The sequence below is a fragment of the Rhodnius prolixus genome, unplaced genomic scaffold, assembly GCF_049639745.1.
Source record: "Rhodnius prolixus isolate KJV_2025 unplaced genomic scaffold, Rpr scaffold_6, whole genome shotgun sequence".
Lineage (NCBI taxonomy): Eukaryota > Metazoa > Arthropoda > Insecta > Hemiptera > Reduviidae > Rhodnius > Rhodnius prolixus.
Genome location: NW_027411634.1, coordinates 685,659 through 708,052, shown reverse-complemented (window position 1 = coordinate 708,052; position 22,394 = coordinate 685,659). Strand labels below are relative to the sequence as shown.

General features: G+C 35.2%; 1 protein-coding gene across 2 annotated transcripts in view; it reads right to left on the bottom strand.

Annotated features, from left to right (window-relative positions):
• The window catches only part of BNIP3 (BCL2 interacting protein 3), a 62,563-nt gene that overhangs the window by 7,001 nt on the left and 33,168 nt on the right, over positions 1–22,394 (bottom strand). For both annotated transcript variants that reach the window (XM_074142489.1, XM_074142487.1), the window contains exons 2-4: positions 12,591–12,741; positions 4,980–5,064; positions 153–232 (exon numbers count right to left, since the gene is read on the bottom strand). In XM_074142489.1, the coding sequence (XP_073998590.1) occupies positions 153–232; positions 4,980–5,064; positions 12,591–12,741 (316 nt within the window). The remainder of the gene's footprint in view (positions 1–152; positions 233–4,979; positions 5,065–12,590; positions 12,742–22,394) is intronic.

Sequence of the window (22,394 nt, the reverse complement as noted above, 5' to 3'; positions counted from 1 at the left end):
CGTGGATATCCCATCCATCACTTACTTCTTCGGCACTGCCAAACGCAGTGAGAAGGCTGAGATACTCACTAAGGGGTTTGTGGCACATCCGTCTTACATTTTTCCAACAAGACTAAAGTAGTTTTCCTTCTAGCATTGAAATCTACACTTACTTAGGCGGAAGTTGGTCAGGTCTGCTGCTCCAATCCCAGATCCAGTCGGTGCTCTTGTCTACCCCTACCCATTCTCCTTCCTGTAACACACGTCATCAAACATTAGACACTATTCTTAGAGAAAAAAAAACAAAAACAAATGAAAGTCAAAAACGTCTTAAGTGAACTTTATCTGTAATCTCCAACAATAAATTTTAAGACAGTACTTTAGATTAAACCCAAATCAATATGGTAACAATAGAAGCGCACCACTTACAAGAAAGTAACCGTGCGTGATGCGATAAACCGCGTGTAATTCAACCGATTCCTTTAAGTGGCTATTATACCATTTATCGCCATTACCTTGACAATTTCACGATACCTTCTTGTTCCCACAATTGAATTTATCGTGGGAAATGCAGAGCCCATTGTTTGTTTAATTTTCTATAAAAATTCATTTAAATAATAAAAAAAAAATCATAAATTATATTTATTAACAATTATATTTAGTAAATGTATTTATATTGGTTTAGGCGAAGGTTCTAAATATTAAACAGTCTCTGTCTGTAACCTCCTTCGTTCATAAGAAAATAGAATTAGCCATAGAGAAAACTGTTCAATGTAACCGTTATAGTAGTTGTTCTTAGACTTATCCTAAGGCTGGAAACATATTGGAGCGGCGAAAACAAACACACAAGTTAACCGTATGGGAGCGCGCATAGTGGGGAGCAACGCTACCAAGAGAGAGAGTAGAGCGACGTGTTGTGACATGTTTGATTTCTTCGCCTCTCATCGCGCTCAATTTTCGAAGGTTAAAAATGGGATATTGCTGCATTTATTGGGGGTAGTTTTTTTTTTTTTTTAAAAAAAAAGAAACCTCCTGTGGGACCAAAAGGATCTTCTCTACATCACAACCGATTTGTGTTGGATAAGAAATGGGACAGGATTAATGGGGTTAACATTGAAATTCGTCCTTTTTTTTAATGAACATGCCTTCATCACTGGTTATCATGTTATCAAATGTCTGTAATGCGTCAACCCTCCTCCCAGACTTTAGCGGTATCAATTTAAAAAAGGAACACCTGGTCGACACTTTAAAACTTTATTATCTTACATAAACATCCTTGACTAATAATTAACTAATTAACGTAAATTGTAAATAGATAACTTAACTAATAATACACGTAAATTGTAAATATGTAACTTAACTAAAAAAGGGTGACAAAAATGTAAAAAGGAATTACAAACCCTTGACTAAGAATTATAAAACCAACCACTACAACAGGAGTTCCCCCTTACCGCCCGTCGCCCTGCCTACCGGAACCAGAGAGTGGCGACCCCAAAGATCTCAAGACAGATTTGGCTTACCCGCCGCCAGCACATGCAGCTTGACCATTCCTCGCCAAAATCTTCTCTGATCTTGTCAGGGTTTTTCGCACTCAGCACCGGCCACTCCGTTCGGTCACACTCACTGTTCTGTTTTTCTTTCCTTCCTTTCTCTCATACTATCACTCACACAGACTCACATTGACACACCCTACACACGCACACCACTCTCTAGGCTACCACCATTCCGTCGGCAGCGCGAACAATGCTCCTAACAATTTCCTGACTATGCATTCTAAGACTACATTATCGGTATCGTGTTACATTCTCTATGTATTACAATTTAATTCTAAAAGAAAATATAATTACAATTCACCAAACCCACAATTCCGTTCCTTACATATAGGCATTCGAAAATAAGCATGAAACTTGCCAGGATGCGTCCCCGAAGTTGTGGGTCCAAGTGATGGAATTCTGCAAGGTTCATGGTCTAGTCCTTGCTTATATCATGAACACTGCAGCTCCTGCTACTAATGCTGCTGGTAAATACCAAATATTTTCAAGGAAGAATTTTCGTAAAGAAATAATTCCTTCATCATGTCTCGTCGAAAGGAGAAACGCGACTAAACTTGGCCACTATGTACTTGCGATTCTTTGCTCGCTGCTTTTAAAGCCACTATCATCGCCGCTCCACTATGTTTCCAGCCTAGCTAGCCACTCCTTACAGCTATCCTCCAAAGGAAAGCAACAACAACTTAAGCAGAGTTTGGGATTTTAAAAATCCATTCCTGAAGTTAAGCCACCTGACTTTGAGGATTTAGTTTACCATCAATAGGAAACTCTTAAGTTCTTCAGATCTGCCCGTTCGGGAAATTGTTGCTACTTCTTCAAAAATTTCGGCGACCATATTCCAGGCTGATAAAAAAAACAGATCGTTAATAAACGGGAACAGTTTACATCCCAGAGCATCTAGAACATTTGGGACTATTTAGAGGGCGTTACCAGATAAAAACATATCTAACGAAGATAACAACTATCGTAGTAGTAGTTTAGTTTCCATTAGTTGAATGGAGGAAGTCCCAAGGGACTAATAATGCGACCCTAATGGCCTCTTCCGCCCTAAAGGGGTATCCTGATTTTAAATTAAACAACTGAATAAATTTCTAGAATAAACTTCTAAATAATTAATAATAATATTCATCCAAAATTAATTTCATTCTAGATTAAAATAACAACCAAACGTCAGGAGATAAATGATTCATTTTATTATCTCTGATCTTATCCAGTGCAGCATCTCCAACCACAAATTAAATTTGATGTTATTTTATAGCAAAGCTTCATGATTTTAAAAATAATAATTACTAATTAGCTTCATGTGTTTCTGGTTAACAGCAGAAGTTTTTATTAATTTCTTTCTCTTTCTATTGGCAAACAGGAAGTAGAGCGATCTGTCAAAATTTTCTAAATTGAATTGTCACCGGAAGTGTAGGCTTTTTGAGTTGTAAGCGTAAACAGAATATCTCAAAAATGAGACAGCTCAAATTTGCTACTATTTGGGGGGGCTTAAGATATTTAGGTATCTTAATACGAATATATGATTTTATTTTTTCTTCAGTTTTTAGTAATTTTTCTCGAAAACCGCGTCTTGGTTATAATTTAAACTTTTAAAGAGAGTTAAGGGTCTCGAAACTTAGCCATTACCTAAAAAGCTGGCGTGCTACAAAAATTCTATACTTTCCAATTGATTCCCTTAAATATCGAACATATGGTAGAATAGTACATTGCACTAGACATTAAGGGAGATCTTGACTCCTTCTAAAGCTTCAATGCTTACGTCATGTATGATGGAAGTTGGTTTCCAAAAATAGAGATAGATTTACAAGTACTTAGTGTAAACACAAGGCGCCACGGTAGCCGAGCGGTTATAGGCTAGGATGTACTGTTGGTTAGTGGGTTCGATTCCCCAGGTCTATGCCTTATATTTTATTTAATCGTTAATATGAGAAATTTATACTATAAATTTTATAGTAAAGTATGTTAGGCGGTTATAGGCCAGACCCGCAATGCTAAGATGTATTGTTGGTTAGTGGATTCGATTCCCACGGTCTAGGTCTTGTATTTTATTTAATGGTTAAAACGAGAAATTTATAGTAAAGTATGTTAGCCGGTTATAGGCTAGACCCGCAAAGCTAAGATGTACTGTTGGTTAGTGGGTTCGATTCCCCAGGTCTAGGCCTTATATTTTATTTAATCGTTAATATGAGAAATTTATACTATAAATTTTATAGTAAAGTATGTTAGGCGGTTATAGGCCAGACCCGCAATGCTAAGATGTATTGTTGGTTAGTGGATTCGATTCCCACGGTCTAGGTCTTGTATTTTATTTAATGGTTAAAACGAGAAATTTATAGTAAAGTATGTTTGCTAGTCGCCTCCGTCCACGACACCTAATTGGTAGTTGGACGTAAAGCGCAACGTAAAGTGTATCCACAACGTTTAAACGTAATACTGGAACCATTTTCGAAAAAATTGCTAAAGTAAAGTAAAAAAATATATGTATTTGCATATCGCGGCACTTCCGTTCTATCAATCTCTTTTATTTTAATTTCTTTCATATTTAATTCTAAATTCTAGATTCTAGATTCTAAATTCGTCACATCAAAATGGCTCTTTCATCAGCCTAGAAGTGGCCTTAAAAGTTTCGGGAAATATTCTCAGATCTTATAAAACATGTTTTAAATCGAAGCCATTTTCAAGAAAATCGATTCTCTGCACAGTGGTACTTCCGATTTACCAGATTTTCTTCAAAAACCTTTAAATTCATTTTAGTTTACAATTTGTGTTGTGCGTTGGTTTAGTTTGTGGTTAATTAACAAATGGTTACCAAGTAAGTAGTTCTAGTTAGATGTAATAAAGCGGATGTAAGTGGTTACTAGTCACGTGAGAATTACGTGTTCAATTATTGTATAGCTTTTTTTTTAATTCATCGCTAAATTTAGCGATACCTAATAATAATAAAAAACTCCATTTGTAAATAGGCTCACTTAGTACTAGACAAATAGTTCAACGGACAATTTACTGATTCATTCTCTGGTCTAAATTTAGACAAGGTCAATTTCACTTGTCCTTTACTTTATTACAATGCTGCAATTTACAGATTAACCGAGACAAGATACTTATTCTGATTGGATTAATTCCACTTCTATTTTCGCTTAACTTACCCAATTGGAGACTAAAATCTATGCTGTAGACTTTCTTCTACAACTATTTCTAGCCCAATAATATTTAAGCCTCATTAATTCTCTCACCAACATTACTAGAAAAATCTATTTTGAATTCAATTTCAATTTTCTTTCTTCTTCTTCTTCTTCTTACAGAAGTGGTAAAACAGTACAAGAAATAGTAAAGGCACATTAGAGGCAATCTATGACGACGTACACTATTCACCCCGGAAGTGCTCGTAAGTAATTAAAATTTTCACAAATTCTTAAAAAATAAAAAATTAAAAGAAAATTTGCTCACCTTTCCGTGATAATTTATGTAAACACCTTTCAGGTCCTCATCTACTGAGAGTTCTGTGTTGGGACTATTCGGCGGCGACTTAGGACTGAAACAGATACAGGGAAAAAGTAAGTTTTTTTTGTCTTTCAAAAAAAGTTATTACTAATTTGTTGCAATATCGCATTTAGATCAATATTCCCCTGATATTCATGACAAAGAGTTCTCTCCCTGCCAGTATGCGCTCTCACAACAATTGACACATTTTGGGGTAGGGGTTGGTCTAGTGGTTATGAGTGTGGCTTTGTTTGTTTTATTTTGTTAGAAAAATATAGTAAAGTATGTTAGGCGGTTATAGGGTAGACCCGCAATGCTAAGATTTATTGTTGGTTAGTGGATTCGATTCCCAAGTCTAGGCTTGCATTTTATTTAATGGTTAATATGACAAATTTATAGTAAAGTATGTCAGGCGGTTATAGGCTAGACCCGCAAAGCTTAGATGTATTGTTGGTTAGTGGATTCGATTCCCGAATAGTATAATTTAACAGAAGCCTTACAAGTAGAAGACAAATTACTAAGCACAAACCCATTCAATATCTGACGATGGATGAAACTCTGGAACCTATCCAATATGGCGGATAAACACAAACAGATTTATACATATACGTAAAAGTAAAAGTAAATCCTATCATATTTAAGTTAGGTACTAGGATGGCAGTTTTGTTCTGACTATCGATGGGAAGGGTCAATTCAAGGTTATCGATCTAAAAATATTTTCACGGTCAAACAAAATCGATTCTCCACTCTCTTTTTAAAATGTTATCTTAATCATGTATTTGTCGCATCAAAAAATTAGGATTACAATTAAATTAAAGATGATTCGTATATTTCTAGGGCGAGATTTTCGTAAAAGGAATTAGTCACAAACTCTTAACAGAATCCCCTGTTTTTAGCTATACAAAGGCCTAGTATACCCTTCACATGCGGCTCAACGCCCAAGAGTTTGCACTTGGGTAAACTTTGAAAACTACAAACGATTATCTGTGAGGGTGTACTCTGTATGAGAGATTATACGATAAAAACCACACGAGTGGAACAGCAATAGGTAGTAGGTATAGCGATTCGTTCAAAATTCAAACGTTTATATCTCTTTACGTATTCATCAGAATTCAATTATTTCTTTACCAAATTGTAGAGAATAGATGGCTATAAATGTGGTGGAAACTCCTGTTTTTTAAACATAATAGTTTAGGAGATATTGATGGTTAAATTTTGGAGGTTTTCAAAAAAGTTCAAAATTCAAACGTTTATATCTCTTTAAGCACTCATCAGATTTCAATGGTTTCTTTGCCGAAATGTAGAGAACAGATAGGTGTATACGTAGCAAAAATGGTAATGTTTTAGTGATCATAGTTTCTGAGATATTCTTGACTAAATTTTTTGGAGTTTTCAAATCCGTTTTGAATTGGTTCAAATTTCATACGATTATATCTCTTTTGGTATTTATGTATTTTTTCTGGTGACCTCTGAGCACGGCACCTAATTTGGTAATTGGACGTAAAGTCATCCCTGAAACAATATGCGTTAATTTACTTATTGATGATGCCAATACTTGTTATGAAAGCAAAATTCAACTGGAGAAGGTTACAAAACATTAGACAGGCGAGGTTATTATGTTGTTTCAAAGGAGCTGTCTATAGTATGTAACAAAGCCTAGAAGGCATTCTGCATGAATGTGTTGTAACTATTAAGATATTCAGAACCAAACAAGTTGAAGGACGTTTAAAAATACTGGAACAGGGGTTGTAGAACTGGCTGACGAGATACTACAGGAGTGAGGTAAACAATATGGCAATGTTAAACAAGAAGTAAACAGACTGACAAATAGGTTGTTTGCTCAAAGTCTATTCACTTAGGCTCACCTTACACAAACAGTTCTTTCCTCTTTTAATCAACATTTCTCCATTTTAGTAAAATTTGAAAATCACTTTTTCCAGTTGTTTAAAATTAAACTGAGCTTTTCTTTCGCCAAGGAGTTTGTGAAAGTAAAACATTCTTGGTGTGGATATTTCCAGGGCAGTTTGGAAAATAGATTTAAAAAAATCCATAGATTGGCTTAGTGAAGAGGAGGTTTCAGAGGTAAAGACCGAGATCGATCTGTGTGGACCTAAATTAGGTTTTCAAACCAGTTCAATTTTCAAACGTTTATATCTCTTTTCGTATTCATCAGACTTAAATGGTTTCTTTACCGAAATGTAGAGAAAGGTTGGCTTATACATGTGATTTAAATTGCTATTTTCTAGACACAATAGTTTACGAGATATTGAAGGTTAAATTTTGGAGGCTTTGAAAATCGTTCAAATTTCAAACGTTTATATCTCTTTCCGTATTCATCAGATTTTAATGGTTTCTTTACCGAAATGTAGAGAAACGTTAGCTGTATAGCCATGGTACCCGAGCGGTTAGAGGCGAGACCCGCAATGCTAAGATGTATTGTTGGTTAGTGGATTCGATTCCTCAGTCTAGGTCTTGTATTTTATTTAATGGTTAATATGAGAAATTTATAGTAAAGTATGTTAGGCGGTTATAGACTAGACCCGCAAAGCTAAGATGTATTGTTGGTTAGTGGATTCGATTCCCCCGGTCTATGTCTTGTATTTTATTTAATGGTTAATATGAGAAATTTATAGTAAAGTATGTAAGGCGGTTGGTTATAGGCTAGACCCGCAATGCTAAGATGTATTGTTGGTTAGTGGATTCGATTCCTCAGTCTAGGTCTTGTATTTTATTTAATGGTTAATATGAGAAATTTATAGTAAAGTATGTTAGGCGGTTATAGACTAGACCCGCAAAGCTAAGATGTATTGTTGGTTAGTGGATTCGATTCCCCCGGTCTATGTCTTGTATTTTATTTAATGGTTAATATGAGAAATTTATAGTAAAGTATGTTAGGCGGTTATAGACTAGACCCGCAAAGCTAAGATGTATTGTTGGTTAGTGGATTCGATTCCTCAGTCTAGGTCTTGTATTTTATTTAATGGTTAATATGAGAAATTTATAGTAAAGTATGTTAGGCGGTTATAGACTAGACCCGCAAAGCTAAGATGTATTGTTGGTTAGTGGATTCGATTCCCCCGGTCTAGGTCTTGTATTTTATTTAATGGTTAATATGAGAAATTTATAGTAAAGTATGTTAGGCGGTTATAGACTAGACCCGCAAAGCTAAGATGTATTGTTGGTTAGTGGATTCGATTCCCCCGGTCTATGTCTTGTATTTTATTTAATGGTTAATATGAGAAATTTACAGTAAAGTACGAGTATGTTTGCTAGTCGCCTCCGTCCACGACACCTAGTAAATGGTAGTTGGACGTTAAGCCCCGCCTGAAAAAATAGGCGATTACTTTACTTTACTTACTTGAACATAATGGGTTCTTCATGAATATTTTGTGGCAAGAAAAGAGGAAAAAGAAGGGGTAAGGGAGCAAGAGGGAGGAGGTGATGAAGTGAGAGAGACAAAAAACACTTCATTTAATTAATTGTGCCTAATTAAATTTAATTGTCTTGCAATTAAGACCCAACCAATGGGCACATTTAATGAATAATTATTTGCAACGAATTAATTTTGTTTTTTTAATTGGCTCACATCATTTCCATCATGCGGTGATCACGTGATCTGGTGAGAATATTTCATTTTTGGGGAACATTAAAACGTCTTGAACTTAATTAATGGCCAAAAATTTGAACCTTTGGCGTATGTCCAAAACACAGTTTTTGAATTAAGTGCCAAGACTTCCGCATTGGCGATTTGTGTTGAAGCGAAGGAGGTTTTCTGGTAGCTGCGAATTTCAGACTTCTTCTTTTTTTACTACCACGCTTCAGAAAATTTCGGAAATGAGCGTTTAAGGTGTGCTAAGTTTAAAGGAAATCGGTTTTAGGTACTACCGGTTTAATGATTTTGTCCGGAAGCTAGGTACCGATGGTTGGATAGCCTATACGAGGTGTGGCTATTAAATAACGAGACTGATGCTGCTACAGAAAGAACCATGCATGCGCCAAATCTCTTAACGTCCGCGTCAGCTGTGCAGTGTAAAGCCTTCTCTTTCGATTGTGCAGCGTCTCACGTGTTTGTAGAGAAATCTGTCTGACCGAAACCGTCGTTTATGTACTAGAGGTGTTAGTTTCGTTTTGCCGAAAAACATGATCCATCAAGACAATGCGCCGGCTCACACTGCATTGTCTGTCTGTCAAGACGACGTTTCTAGCCAAGTACAACATCCCAGTTTATAAGGTCATCCGCCTTTTTCGCCTGACCTGATCCCATATGACTTTTATCTGTTCCCCAAAGTCCAAATCTGCATTAAAAGGAGAACACGATTTCAGTCCGTTGAAAGAAAAAGCGGCACGCGTCATACAGGAGCTCAGACAGAAAAAGACTTCCAGCACTGTTTCGAACAATAGTAAATTCGCATGGAGCGTTGTAGGGTTAGGGGAGGGGTGTATATTGAAGGTGATATAATAACTAAATATGTATAAATTTAAAATAAAATGTTTTACAGCAATTGTCTCGTTATTTAATAGCCACACCTCGTACACTGAGATCGAATTTTACAACTTTCTAAGAATATTTCGTGTTCAACAGACTTGACTCCACAAACCAATTTATAGAAACAATTATTTAAGACAAGACTTGGGTTTCCAAAAAGCATGAAAACTTGAAATAGAAAAATTTTACACGATCGCAGCACTTCCTGTGTTACCTAGTACACAGGAAGAGGAAGTAACAAGCGAATAAAGAGAATTTAACACACCATCAAAGTGTGTTATCGTATTAACAGCCCCAGACAAAGAGGGAGAATAATATTAATTAGATGTGACCATCTTGCCAGTAGCTGGGCAGACAGCGGCCGCTCAGCTGGCCAAACAGGAAGTTACTATGCTAGAATACTCTGCACGTATTCTTGGTTAGCTACACAAAACAAAGAAACTGAAATGTGGCCTTTGAGATGGGATACCGGAACTGATTCCTCTTTCTACTTTCATTGTTTTCTTTGTTTTTACTGGATTTTCAGCGAGGAAAACTTTACGCTTCTTAAAACTGATTTTCTAATAAGAATATAGAATAGAATAGAATAGAAACAAACTGTATTTTATGTAAGCTATGTAGCGTGGAGACCCTTAAAACGTACATCTACACTAAATTTCGAATCCAATGGACACTTCCTTCAGCGATGTGACTGGCAATGGTAAATGGAAATCAGATAAAACACCAAAAAAGCAAATTTCCCGATCCCTTTAAGGATGATCACGTACAAACTGTTGCCGACTAAATCAGCAACAATATACACCCCTCCCCTAACCCTACAACGCTCCATGCGAATTTACTATTGTTCGAAACAGTGCTGGAAGTCTTTTTCTGACACTATTGAAATTATATATAACCGGGAGCCCTATTATCCCAAGTGTGTTGTTGAGATGCAGGAACCAATGGTATCATGTGATACAGGGGGTCTGGCCCAACATTTCAAAGTAAACAAAAAACAAAAACAAACACAATTAGCACTCAAAACCATCAATCAAGTCTCATATACAAGTCCAAAATAAAATTTCTCATTTTAATAGCACACTCAACAAATTTAAACATAATATGTTTAAACATAATATGTTTAAACATAATATTATTCTTCAACTGATTCCCATCGATTATATTTAGTAATCTCACGAGTGAGTCCTCTTCATTGCTGCTGCGATCTATATACTGAGCAAGGAATTCCTTCCTGTATGACCTGTAGATTGGACATTTCAGCAAAAAATGTACCAATGTTAAAGGCTCTTTTGTATTGCAGAGATCACATATTGTGCTTGCATTGATGGAAACCCTTTCTCCATTTAGAAATATCCTTATTAGATTAATAATGGACAATCTCAACTGGCATAAGACTCTTTGCTGTTTAATCGGCATTCTTTCCGTGATGTAACGTTCACCTTCTCCAAACGCTGTTAATTGTCTAAAAAACGGATTGTATTTGGAGTTCAGTATACGATTAACATCTTGACTTCTCAGATGATTTGTCCACCTTTCAATAATGTCTGCTTTGAAATGAAGCAAAACCTCGACACTATTGAAATTATATATAACCGGGAGCCCTATTATCCCAAGTGTGTTGTTGAGATGCAGGAACCAATGGTTTTTTGAGTGCGACAGCAGGTTGATGGTTGTTAGATACTTTACCATAACATCAAAGCATTTTTTTAAAGGTTCATTTGGAGACATACGAAGAACTTGTAGCCATAGATTCAATGTTCTCTCTAATACTGTAACCCGTATATCTTTACACCCTGTTTCAGTACGAATGAAATGGTTCGGTGTATTGAATGGTAAATGATACAGTTGTTTGAAAAAACACATTTGCAACCTTTCCAATGATTCCAAATAACCAAGGGCCCAAAGTTCCGAAGAGTAAAGAGCTGTAGCTGCTACCACAGATTCAAACAACCTGATCTTCACTTCCCAACTATCAGATTTACCTCGCGCCAATACCTCCCTCACCTTGCCCAGAGCTTTCAGTCCTTTCTTATAAAAGCTTTCGGACGCACCCCGGAAAACTCCTATGCAACTAAATGGCACACCCAAATACGTGACGTTGTTGACATATTTGATTTCTTTGTCCTCATATGTTAACGTATATTATAACATAATTTTCTAATAAGTTTTTCATTGCGTTAATAAATTTCTTATTTTCTCAATTAAAGGGAAAAAAATATTGACTTTCTCACAAGAATTTCTCTTACTCCAATCATTATAATTCTGGTTTTTTCTTCCAAAACTATGATACACTGTATGGTCATAGAAAATTTACCTATTTAAGAGAAAAAATAGTTGGTCTATTTAGTTTATTATACAGAATAGTGATTCCTGTGCGACAGAAATTCTTAGAAAATTATTTAAAAAAAATTTACGTAAAAGAAATCAAAATAAAACTGGCTCCTCAGATAATTTATCACCAAAAGGCACAGCATTGCTCTAGTGAGTTGAACTATTTGGCAAGACTGGTTGCCAAAAAATAGTCCCATGCCAATAAACTTAGGTCTATTATTATTTTTACTATAATATTGGCCATGAACCTATAAGGATGTCGTTTATTCATTTCTCGCATTAGTAATATAGGTAATTGCTTAGGAGGCCGGAAGTTCAGAATCTAATGAGGAGGTTTCATCTTCAAAGCTTCCCCCCAAAATACTGAAGAGTCCAAAGCCGTCGTGTATTGTTTGATCACAGCCATGCAAGGAAGTCTCTCTCTCTCGAGAGAGAGAATGGACACATCCTTGATTTCCTGTCTAGTGCCTCAATACGGCCTTAAATGGAAACGAATTTATGAAATTCGAGTCTCCTATCAGAAGTAAACTATTTAAAGTCCCCATGAAAAACTACAAAAACAGTAGAAAATTAATTTATTTCAAAGTTCTGCAGGTAAATTTAACATTAATTTTCTTTTAAAGCTGTTGGGAAAATTTTAGAAAAGTTTTTCAATTACCTATAACGATGTGGGATTCATCCACTTTTATTGGTATCATGGGGGGGGGGGAATTAACCAATCATTAACAACTTCTTGCACTCAAGTGTAACAGGAAGTTTACCTTCCTTTCCTGGACGAGGCAAGACTGACTCTAGCTGAAGATTGATTACTCTCCCGTTGTGCTTCTCGAAGTAGTCGAAGATATTCTTCGGCAGGTGCAAATGGTAACGGTGTAGTCCTATCTGGGCTGGGACCAAGTTCTACCCAAGATTCTGCAAAAAATAAAATAAAAATAAAACAATTATTAACTTAACTAGTTGTTGTCTTCATTCTTATTTATACTATTTAGCAATACATCTGTGTAAATAGGTTAGTATCTACGGGATGTATAACTAGAAGTCTTCTTTCTTATTTATACTATTTAGCAATACATCTGTGTAAATAGGTTAGTATCTAAGGGATGTATAACTAGAAGTCTTCTTTCTTATTTATACTATTTAGCAATACATCTGTGTAAATAGGTTAGTATCTAAGGGATGTATAATTAGAAGTCTTCTTTCTTATTTATACTATTTAGCAATACATCTGTGTAAATAGGTTAGTATCTAAGGGATGTATAATTAGAAGTCTTCTTTCTTATTTATACTATTTAGCAATACATCTGTGTAAATAGGTTAGTATCTAAGGGATGTATATGACTAGAACTAGAGTTAGCTTTACAAAGGAATCAAATCTAACCCATCTGGTGGCTTTGTACATCCGGACAAAACCGGTTTTGTAAATAATTCTATCTCTCACACTAGCAAACGGAGCATCCTCACTAATATCAAGGTATAACTGGTTGGCTTTATAGTTATGGAAATTAACATTCCGCTGCTTTATTTTGAAATTTTCTTAAAGTTGGAAGTTTTACTTATTTTCATTTCAGACTTAGTTTTTCATTTTTTATTTAAAAAAAAATCTATACTTCTCTTCAATAGATTGATTTGTTTGAGGCTTAAGGATTTTTATATTAGCGGTAGATTGAAGTATAAAGTTGTTTAGATCAAGTATATTCCTCCCGCATAGTGTGTCGATACGTTCTGCCTTGGAGATTATTGGATTTAGCGATGCTGTTAAAGCATGATTTCCACATTACCCTGAGGCGAATATAAGCATAAGCCAACCCGACTTAGGTAATGTAATTTTTCTTCCCAATTTTGTGTAGTTGTTGCTGATTTAGTCGGCAACAGTTTGTACGTGATCATCCTTAAAGGGATCGGGAAATTTGCTTTTTTGGTGTTTTATCTGATTTCCATTTACCATTGCCAGTCACATCGCTGAAGGAAGTGTCCATTGGATTCGAAATTTAGTGTAGATGTACGTTTTAAGGGTCTCCACGCTTAAAATCTTGTAGAAGAGGAGTTAGCCCTATCCATTATTTGTGAAGCCCTCTCTAAAATTACTATTGTACAGTAAACTAGTTGGCTAATTTTTCATTCAGGCGGGGCTTAACGTCTACAACTACCAATTAGATGTCGTGGACGGGAAGGCGTAAGCTCATACTTTACTATAAACAATTTTTTTCTAATAAATAAAAAGTTAGTCATCCGCGGGATTCGAACCGGTGATCTTCCACATACGAAGCCACTCTCTTGACCAATAGACCAACACTTAATTATATCGCTGACCTAAATAATTATTATTATTATTAAAAGCTCATAGCTATAAAACTAAACTAAAAGTATTTATTAGATAAGCGGGGAAATTTTATTATTAATAATGGCTGCAATATCAGATTTAGATATCCTATTAATAGAACGTTTCAGGGAAGCGAGAGTTATATTTAGATACAGGAAAAACCCTGAGTCAGGTCTCTTCTAAAACCCTTCTAATAAAATGTTTGAACTACTGCAACTGTGGGGGGGGGGATATAGCAACTGTCTCCACTTCCAAATTTCCTTAGTCATTTTCCCTGACTGTGTTAAGGTGGCAAGCATGATCACCTTAAGCGTATTAATTAATACCTTAAGCCTTAACGGTGAGCTTAAGCATACTAAGAGGAAGCGTAATGATTATGGCAAATTGTTTTAATTTCCACCAAGGACTAGGAAAAATCTTAAAAACTTTTCTAAAGGAGGAATTCCTCTTTTAAAACAATTTTTGTTTTCCTTTCAAGAAGTTCGTAATACGATACTTCCGGTTCAATAAAAAAAATATGATTTCCGGTGAAACATTTAGAAAACCTGTAATCTGCACGTTTGGAATGCTATTTCCTGCGCGGGTGGGATAAGAATAAAGTCCAAATTATAAAAACATTGCATTAATAATATACAAATATTAATTACATTATTCAAAAATATCCAAAATTTCAAGAATACGAATGCACGAACTGACCACTCTGGGTGTAGATACTTCTAAAAATAGCCATCAAGGTCGAATTATGGCGGGTGATGCTGAATTATTTTTTTGAAAACATCTGCTTTGGATGCAACCGGTTCTTCGTACACCTTTCTCCTCTTTGGAGCAGTTACGTAATTAGTTTTTTTTTTCTCGAAACTCCCAAATTTTATACATTTTATATAATCATCATAAAGGTTCACTTGAAAGGTCAAAAATTTGCTAAAACTCTAGGAAAAAACAACAACAAAATCACTTGGCAAAGAGGTATTTCCGGTTGGTTGTTTTTTTTCAGTTTCAGTTTATTGTCAGATCCCACAGGAGCTCCTAAACCAGATATGAAATTCCAGCTTGTACTGCGGGTTTTTCAATTTTTTTTTTTTATTTTGGAGCCACGCCCCTCGGACAAAACCAAACGCATAACCAATAAAAATACATTTATTTTACGAGAAACTAAAAACAATCAAATCAAAGCATAACTCTCTAGTTTTTATTTCCGGTAAAAAAAAAAATCCGTTTAGAAAATTCGACTCGACAGTCGAAATAATAATACTTCATTTCCTCAGGAGTGGAGAGAGACGAAGAGAGAGAGAGAGAGAGAGAAATAGAGAAATAGAGAGAGAGAATATAAATCATGGAATAATTACTTAAAAAGCATAATACTGGTTCACTGCGATAAAAGTGAACATTTGGCGCAAAAAAAGTTTACGTCACAGGTTCATGAACCCCGTCGTCCAAGGATATCCGGTCCAAACTGCTGGAAAAGTGCTTTATACAGGTTTTCCGCTAGTCACACGCAATGCTACGACCAAAAAGAAAAAAAGAAGAAAAATGAAAATATAAGGTCTGAATTGGAGGTAGTTTGGAAGAGTTATTGCTAGCTAGGTATCGCGTGTTTATATGACATACGTGATGTAGGAAAGAAATAAATTTTACAAAACGGAAATTATAGTTCGAATTTCCTGAGCTAATAATAATAATAATAATAATAATAATAATAATAATAATAATAATAATAGTAATAATAATAATTGGACAGTGTTGTCTGTAACGAGAGAACACTGTCCGGAGGCCGGCAGTGCACTGAAAAAAGCTCCGGGCGCCAATAACCTTAGATGTTGACGCGCCTTAAATCATAAAAAAATAATAATTGAAAAAATAGTGACAGATATCTCAAAAAAAGGTGAAAAATCTTGATACTTCCGTTGAAACTGCTACTTCCTGTGACTGAAATTCTCTTCAACATCCGCATCATCTTCTTAGATATCTAGTCCCTCATTATAATATGTAAGTCAAAGGACTATGCATTGTACTCATCAATATTATGCATTATTCAAAATGATAAAATGATTCTTTACAGGGTTACTGTACACCTCAAAATGTATGATATTTTGAGCACAATCCTTATAAATGGACTTCTCTTCCGAAACAGATTTCTCATAAAATAAAACTCATAAGCTTTTTCATAGTTTTCTAAATGGCTGAAATTACTGAGCTGAAGTATTAATGAAATGTTTGGTTACTTGCTGTTTTGTGTACCTTTTTTTAGCGTTAAATCAACCCTGATACTTAACTTTTTTTTTAAGCTGCAAGTTTCTGTTGAGGAGTTCAGCAAGCATGATGATAAGTGGATCATTTCCATCAAGTTTCTTTCGACGTATTTACTTGATGAATGAATTAGTTCGTTCTAGACTTCAATCAATATTACAGCATTCATCCTTGATGACCCAACTTCTTAAGATCATTTTCAATTTAAAGAATATTCACTGATCGTCAAGTTGAGTAGAAGATGGGCGAGTACCCTAATGGTGTGGCCAGGAACAGGGTATCAGGATGTTAAAGTATCAGGAACAGGGTATCATGTTGTTAAAGTATCAGGAACAGGGTATCAGTTAAATAAAGTATCAGGAACAGGGTATCAGTTAAATAAAGTATCAGGAACAGGGTATCAGGATGTTAAAGTATCAGGAACAGGGTATCAGGATGTTAAAGTATCAGGAACAGGGTACCAGGATGTTAAATATCAGGAACAGGGTATCAGTTAAATAAAGTATCAGGAACAGGATATCAGGATGTTAAAGTATAAGGAACAGGGTATCAGTTAAATAAAGTATCAGGAACAGGGTATCAGAATGTTAAAAGTATAAGGACAGGGTATCAGAATGTTAAAGTATCAGGAACAGGGTATCAGGATGTTAAAGTATTAGGAACAGGGTATCAGGATGTTAAATTACTTCAATTGATTAGATTTTCGCACTGATTGATTATAAACTTTCAAAAAAAATCATTGAAATTGAGCCAGTGGTGCATTTAATTTTTGAAAAAAGTTATTTAACTTACGACGTAAAATTCCTCAAATAATTTTTTTTTTTTTTCAAATTCAGAGTAAGATAAATAATAATAAATCATAACAAAAGAAAGAGATATATTTTTATTAGAGAAGAAATTATTATACAATATTTACAGGTTATGACATGCGCAGAAATGTAAATAGCTTTACTATAAAAAGAATAAAAAAGAACTGCTACCCCCACACTTCAAATTTTTATCCCCACTCTTCCAAGCATATACAATTGTTACCAACATTGTACTAACACAATGCGTAAGTGATATTCAATCGAGCATTACAAATTAGCGATAGTCGCCAATATGGGCGGAAAGACGATTAAATATACAGGTGGGGGAGGTTGGACCTATGACCTCATTGTCATGACCAATGCCTCTTCGTAGAACTAATAATAATTTTTATCAATAATTTGATAATATGGCCTGATAAGATATCACGAGGATATTATTATACATACCGGTTCAAACTGATATTCTCATCTATGTGATGGATTGTATTTCTCATCAACGTATTGTTTTACAATTTTTTTTACATCAACTTGGACTTAAACTCCTCTTTCTAGCTTCTTCTTTCCCAGAAAATGCAACCCAAAAGAGACTTATCCTGATGCCTCCTTGTTAGGACTCTGTAGAAGGACCATCTCTTTTTTTTTTTTTTTAGCAAGGTTATTAATATATAATAATTGAGGCGCCACGGTAGCCGAGCGGTTAAGAGGCGAGGCCCGTAAAGCTAATATGCATTTTGGTACTGGGTTCGATTCCCGGTCCAGGCCTTGGAGTTTCATTATTTTTAATGCGATTGATTTTGGTGTGCATGCGTTGCCAGGCATTACTCCAAAAGTCTTCCTTTTCCATAAGAGAGCCTGAAATGAACCGGATAATTGACCTTTTTTTTTTTTGGCAGATTTTAAGCATTTTGTTGACAAAGTTTTGGTTCAAGTCTAGTATTACTGGTTCCGAGATAACTCACTTCAACTACCAATGAAATGTACACGGCAGAAAGGGTTTCTTTGTGGAAACATGCTTCGGTTCGTGTTCATTCCTCTTTACTCTTCATTTCCTGCTTACTGCGTGTGTTTACAACAGAACTTTCACCTTATTTGCTTTTTTTATTTTACAACCCACTAATGATAACAACACAGATAATTTCGCGTACGATAAAAAAAAGTATCATCATTTACACATGTCTAATTGAAAATTCCAATTATCAGTACGTCTCTCATAAAATATCAGCAAAAATTAAATATTTGTTTAATCCCAACTGCGTGTTAAATCGAAAGAAGAACAATGGGTATTGTTTTACCTTATATAACTTGCTCATAAAAAAATACAATAGCTCGTGGTATAATAAAATATCTTCAGTAGAAAAGAAAATGGAGATAACTATTTTAGTAATAATAAATTATTATTAAACACTAATATGGCCCATTGCCAACAAATAATAATTAAAAGAAAGAAAAGTAACTGAATAATTGAAAACATTAAACAATTAAACAAAAACCAGTTATAACTGGTTTTCGAACAATGCGTTGCCATGGTTACATTAAACAATTAAACAAGAACATGTTATAACTGGCTTTCGTACAGTACGTCGCCATGGTTACACAAAACAAAAGAATATTTACATTTTCAACAATTTCTTTCATTTTGATTTTTTTTTTTTAAATTGCTTATTTTGACATTATCTTATTAAGAAGGCTATCTTTAAAAATTAAGGTTTTACTTTTTTTAATTACGATCAAGTTAACAGTGTTTATAACCAGATGTTTATTTAGAACTAAAAGCTTAATATATTACATTTAAACGGACGAGATACTACGTAGTTCCATAAATGGGTCATTGATTTTGGGTTTGCTGTGAGAATACTACGCAATAGTCCGCCCACTGGGTCATGTAGATCCTATAGTACAGCTTCTCTACTACTTCTGCCCTTTCATTTTCCTGCAATAATTAAATTTTCTGAACATAGAACAACACCCATTAATCTGCAAAAATTAATTTAACTACAAAATCCATTTTTTTTTTTTTGTTCATGGTTCATCCATTTTTGTCGGAACATTTTTCTAAAGTCGTTTGATTTTTATCAATCGTAGCGCGCATGTGTATTGTATCCCTGATCGGGATTTCGATCTTTCATCCACTATTAGAGGTAGATTAATCTGGTTGGTTTTGGAGATTGCCATTTGAACCGCCGTTTCCTTCTCGCACGGCACTTGTTTTTCCCTTTCCGCAATCTTAAGAATGGAGTCCTTAAGAATTTTCCCTCCCAGTTGTTCCAGAAGACTTGCGTAGCAATTGTAAGTTATTTTTTTTAATGTAAGGTGCGTCAACATCTGAGGTCATCTGTCGTTGCATTTCCGGCCTCTGTAGAGTGTTGTTCTCTCGCTACTCTGTCCACCATTGAGCGGACATTGAAAATAGTATGAAGCTCCTAGGAAGAGAAAATCTTGTATCTCCTCGTGAGAATCCAGTACGCTAACCAATTCAGCTGATTTCTTCCCTTTGCCAGATAATCGATAAAAAGAATCCCTTTTTCATCCCCCCCAAAAAAAGGGCACTAGTCTCTTGATGTTCGTTATTATCGTCTTTCTTGGTTTTTAAGTCAACCAACATTAATAGCAATTTCAATGGCACGCCTATTGTTGGACCAAATCGATGCACACAATTAGTTGCAACGATTTTGAAATCGATCCATGCACACAAAATTTTAATCGAACAACAAAACACTCGTTAAAAAAAAATAACAAATTTCAAAACAATGTTCTTCACCTTTTTTTTATTGATCTCTTTTAAGTGTTTTTATTGAAGATCTTGAGATAAACGTTTATATAATAATCAATTTGGCCCGCAAAACAAAAAAAGTTGAAGGAGTTTAATTTTAGTAAAAGGAACCAAAATTGTTTGATAATGGCCAAAAACGATTTTTAGAAGAGCACTTACTATTTAAGATGTTGACACCCTTATGCCTCTGATAAGATAATTAGGGATAATTAATTTCACCTATCACTTATAATTTGGATTATCAAGTCAGATGATGAAGTAATGAAGGGCGGGGGTCTTTGACCAGTTTCGGTTTTACATGCATCATCAGGGGTAAATTGATTAGTTAGTGCAGAGATTTTAACTTCATTATATTTATTTTCTTCTTACACTGTTTTTTTGCAATAGGCATCTAATTGTTAATTTAACAATATAATTGAACTAAATTTAAGATCTAATTAAAATTCCGCAGATCCCTTAGTTTGAGTATTGGGCCACAGATGGTAGATATCAATAAAAAGGGTCGACACTCCTGAGTATGCTCAGACGAGAAGTTTAGTTTAATAAAAATAAATTGCACGTAATGAACAGCTGATCTGAGAAGCAAGTAAGGTGGGGAGCTGCAGACATGTGGCTGGCTCGCTGTGAATAAAAAAAAAATGCATTTAAGTGAGCCCATTTAAGGACCGCTTCCTTCTGGGCCACAGACAGGAGCTGCCTTAAACTCCTACTCAATTCAGTCCAATATCCTCAATCACCTACATCATCGTAAAAAAACGGCTCGTTGCAGAGAGAGAGAGAGAAAAAAGAATTGAAATTGAAGTCAGGAAATGACATACTAATGGTCTTTGTTTATTTAAATAAATAGCTGCGCCTTAATGGGGGAGCTCGAAACTATTTTAATACATCCTTTTTATCAGACGTCACGATAGCCGAGCGGTTAGGATACTATATCCGTAATGCTAAGATGTATTGTTGGTTTAGTGGGTTCGATTCCCGGTCTAGGTCTTGTATTTTATTTAAGGTTAATACGAGAAATTTATAGTAAAGTATGTTAGGCGGTTATAGGCTAGACCCGCAAAGCAAAGATGTATTGTTGGCTAGTGGATTCGATTCCCCGGTCTAGGTCTTGTATTCTATTTAATGGTTAATACGAGAAATTTATAGTAAAGTATGTTAGGCGGTTATAGGCTAGACCCGCAAAGCAAAGATGTATTGTTGGTTTAGTGGGTTCGATTCCCTGTCTAGGTCTTGTATTTTATTTAAGGTTAATACGAGAAATTTATAGTAAAGTATGTTAGGCGGTTATAGACTAGACCCCACAGCTAAGGTGTATTGTTGGTTTAGTGGATTCGATTCTCCTGTCTAGGTCTTGTATTTTATTTAATGGTTAATACGAGAAATTTATAGTAAAGTATGTTAGGAGGTTATAGGCTAGACCCGCAAAGCAAAGATGTATTGTTGGCTAGTGGATTCGATTCCCCTGTCCAGGTCTTGGATTTTATTTAATGGTTAATATGAGAAATTTATAGTAAAGTATGTTTGCTAGTCGCCTCCGTCCACGACTCCTAATTGGTAGTTGGACGTAAAGCTCGGAGGCTGTGCTTTACTTTACTTTACATCCTTTTATTGATGTTTATCGAAGAGAAAGTTTTGTAGACTTCAGACTTGATTACAACTTCTACTTCTTAAATAATACGCGACATTTGGTCCTCCGGGCAGGATTTAATTGCTTTTCTAAAAAAACAAAAATGCATAAGATTAAGCTACACACCAACTTTTAAATTGTCAGTCTGCTTGACAGTTTTACAAATTATAAAAGGTCAAAATTATGCTAATCCCTTCCCTTGCTAGCAAATTATTTTTATTTTGGGGAACTAAGTAAGCCAGAAGAAAAACAAGTGAATGAAGACAGCGTTATGTTTCCTCTTAGTTTAGGGAGTAATGGGGAATGTTCAGGAGATCAAGGAGCGCCTTGTTTACAGTGTGTAACAGTTTACTTTCAAAGCCATCAAAACAGATCTGTTCAGCATCACAACTAATTATCTCCTTCTAAAACTAAAACAGAAAGTTGTTCACTAAAAATCTGTGGATTTTTTTATTGGTTTAGATAGAAATCGTTAAGTCTGTTTATATCTTCGGATTCCTCTCAGCGGTCTTGCTGTACTGTTCACAGTCTTTTGCCGAGAACTAAAATTCATTTCTTGTGAAGTGGTCTAAATGGTGGACCAAGTAGTTGCTCTTCTGCTTCTTCTTGCAAGCTGCTGGTGCAGTTAGACATGGACGCCTCCGTCATTCTTCGTGATGGCCTGCTCTTCTGGAGTCATGCTACTCCCCTTTTTTTGAGTTTTTGAGGGGGGGGGTCTTCCAGAACCCCTCTACTTATATTTGTTTCTATTGCTGGGTTTATGAACCTTAGAGGCTGTTAATTTCTTAGGCT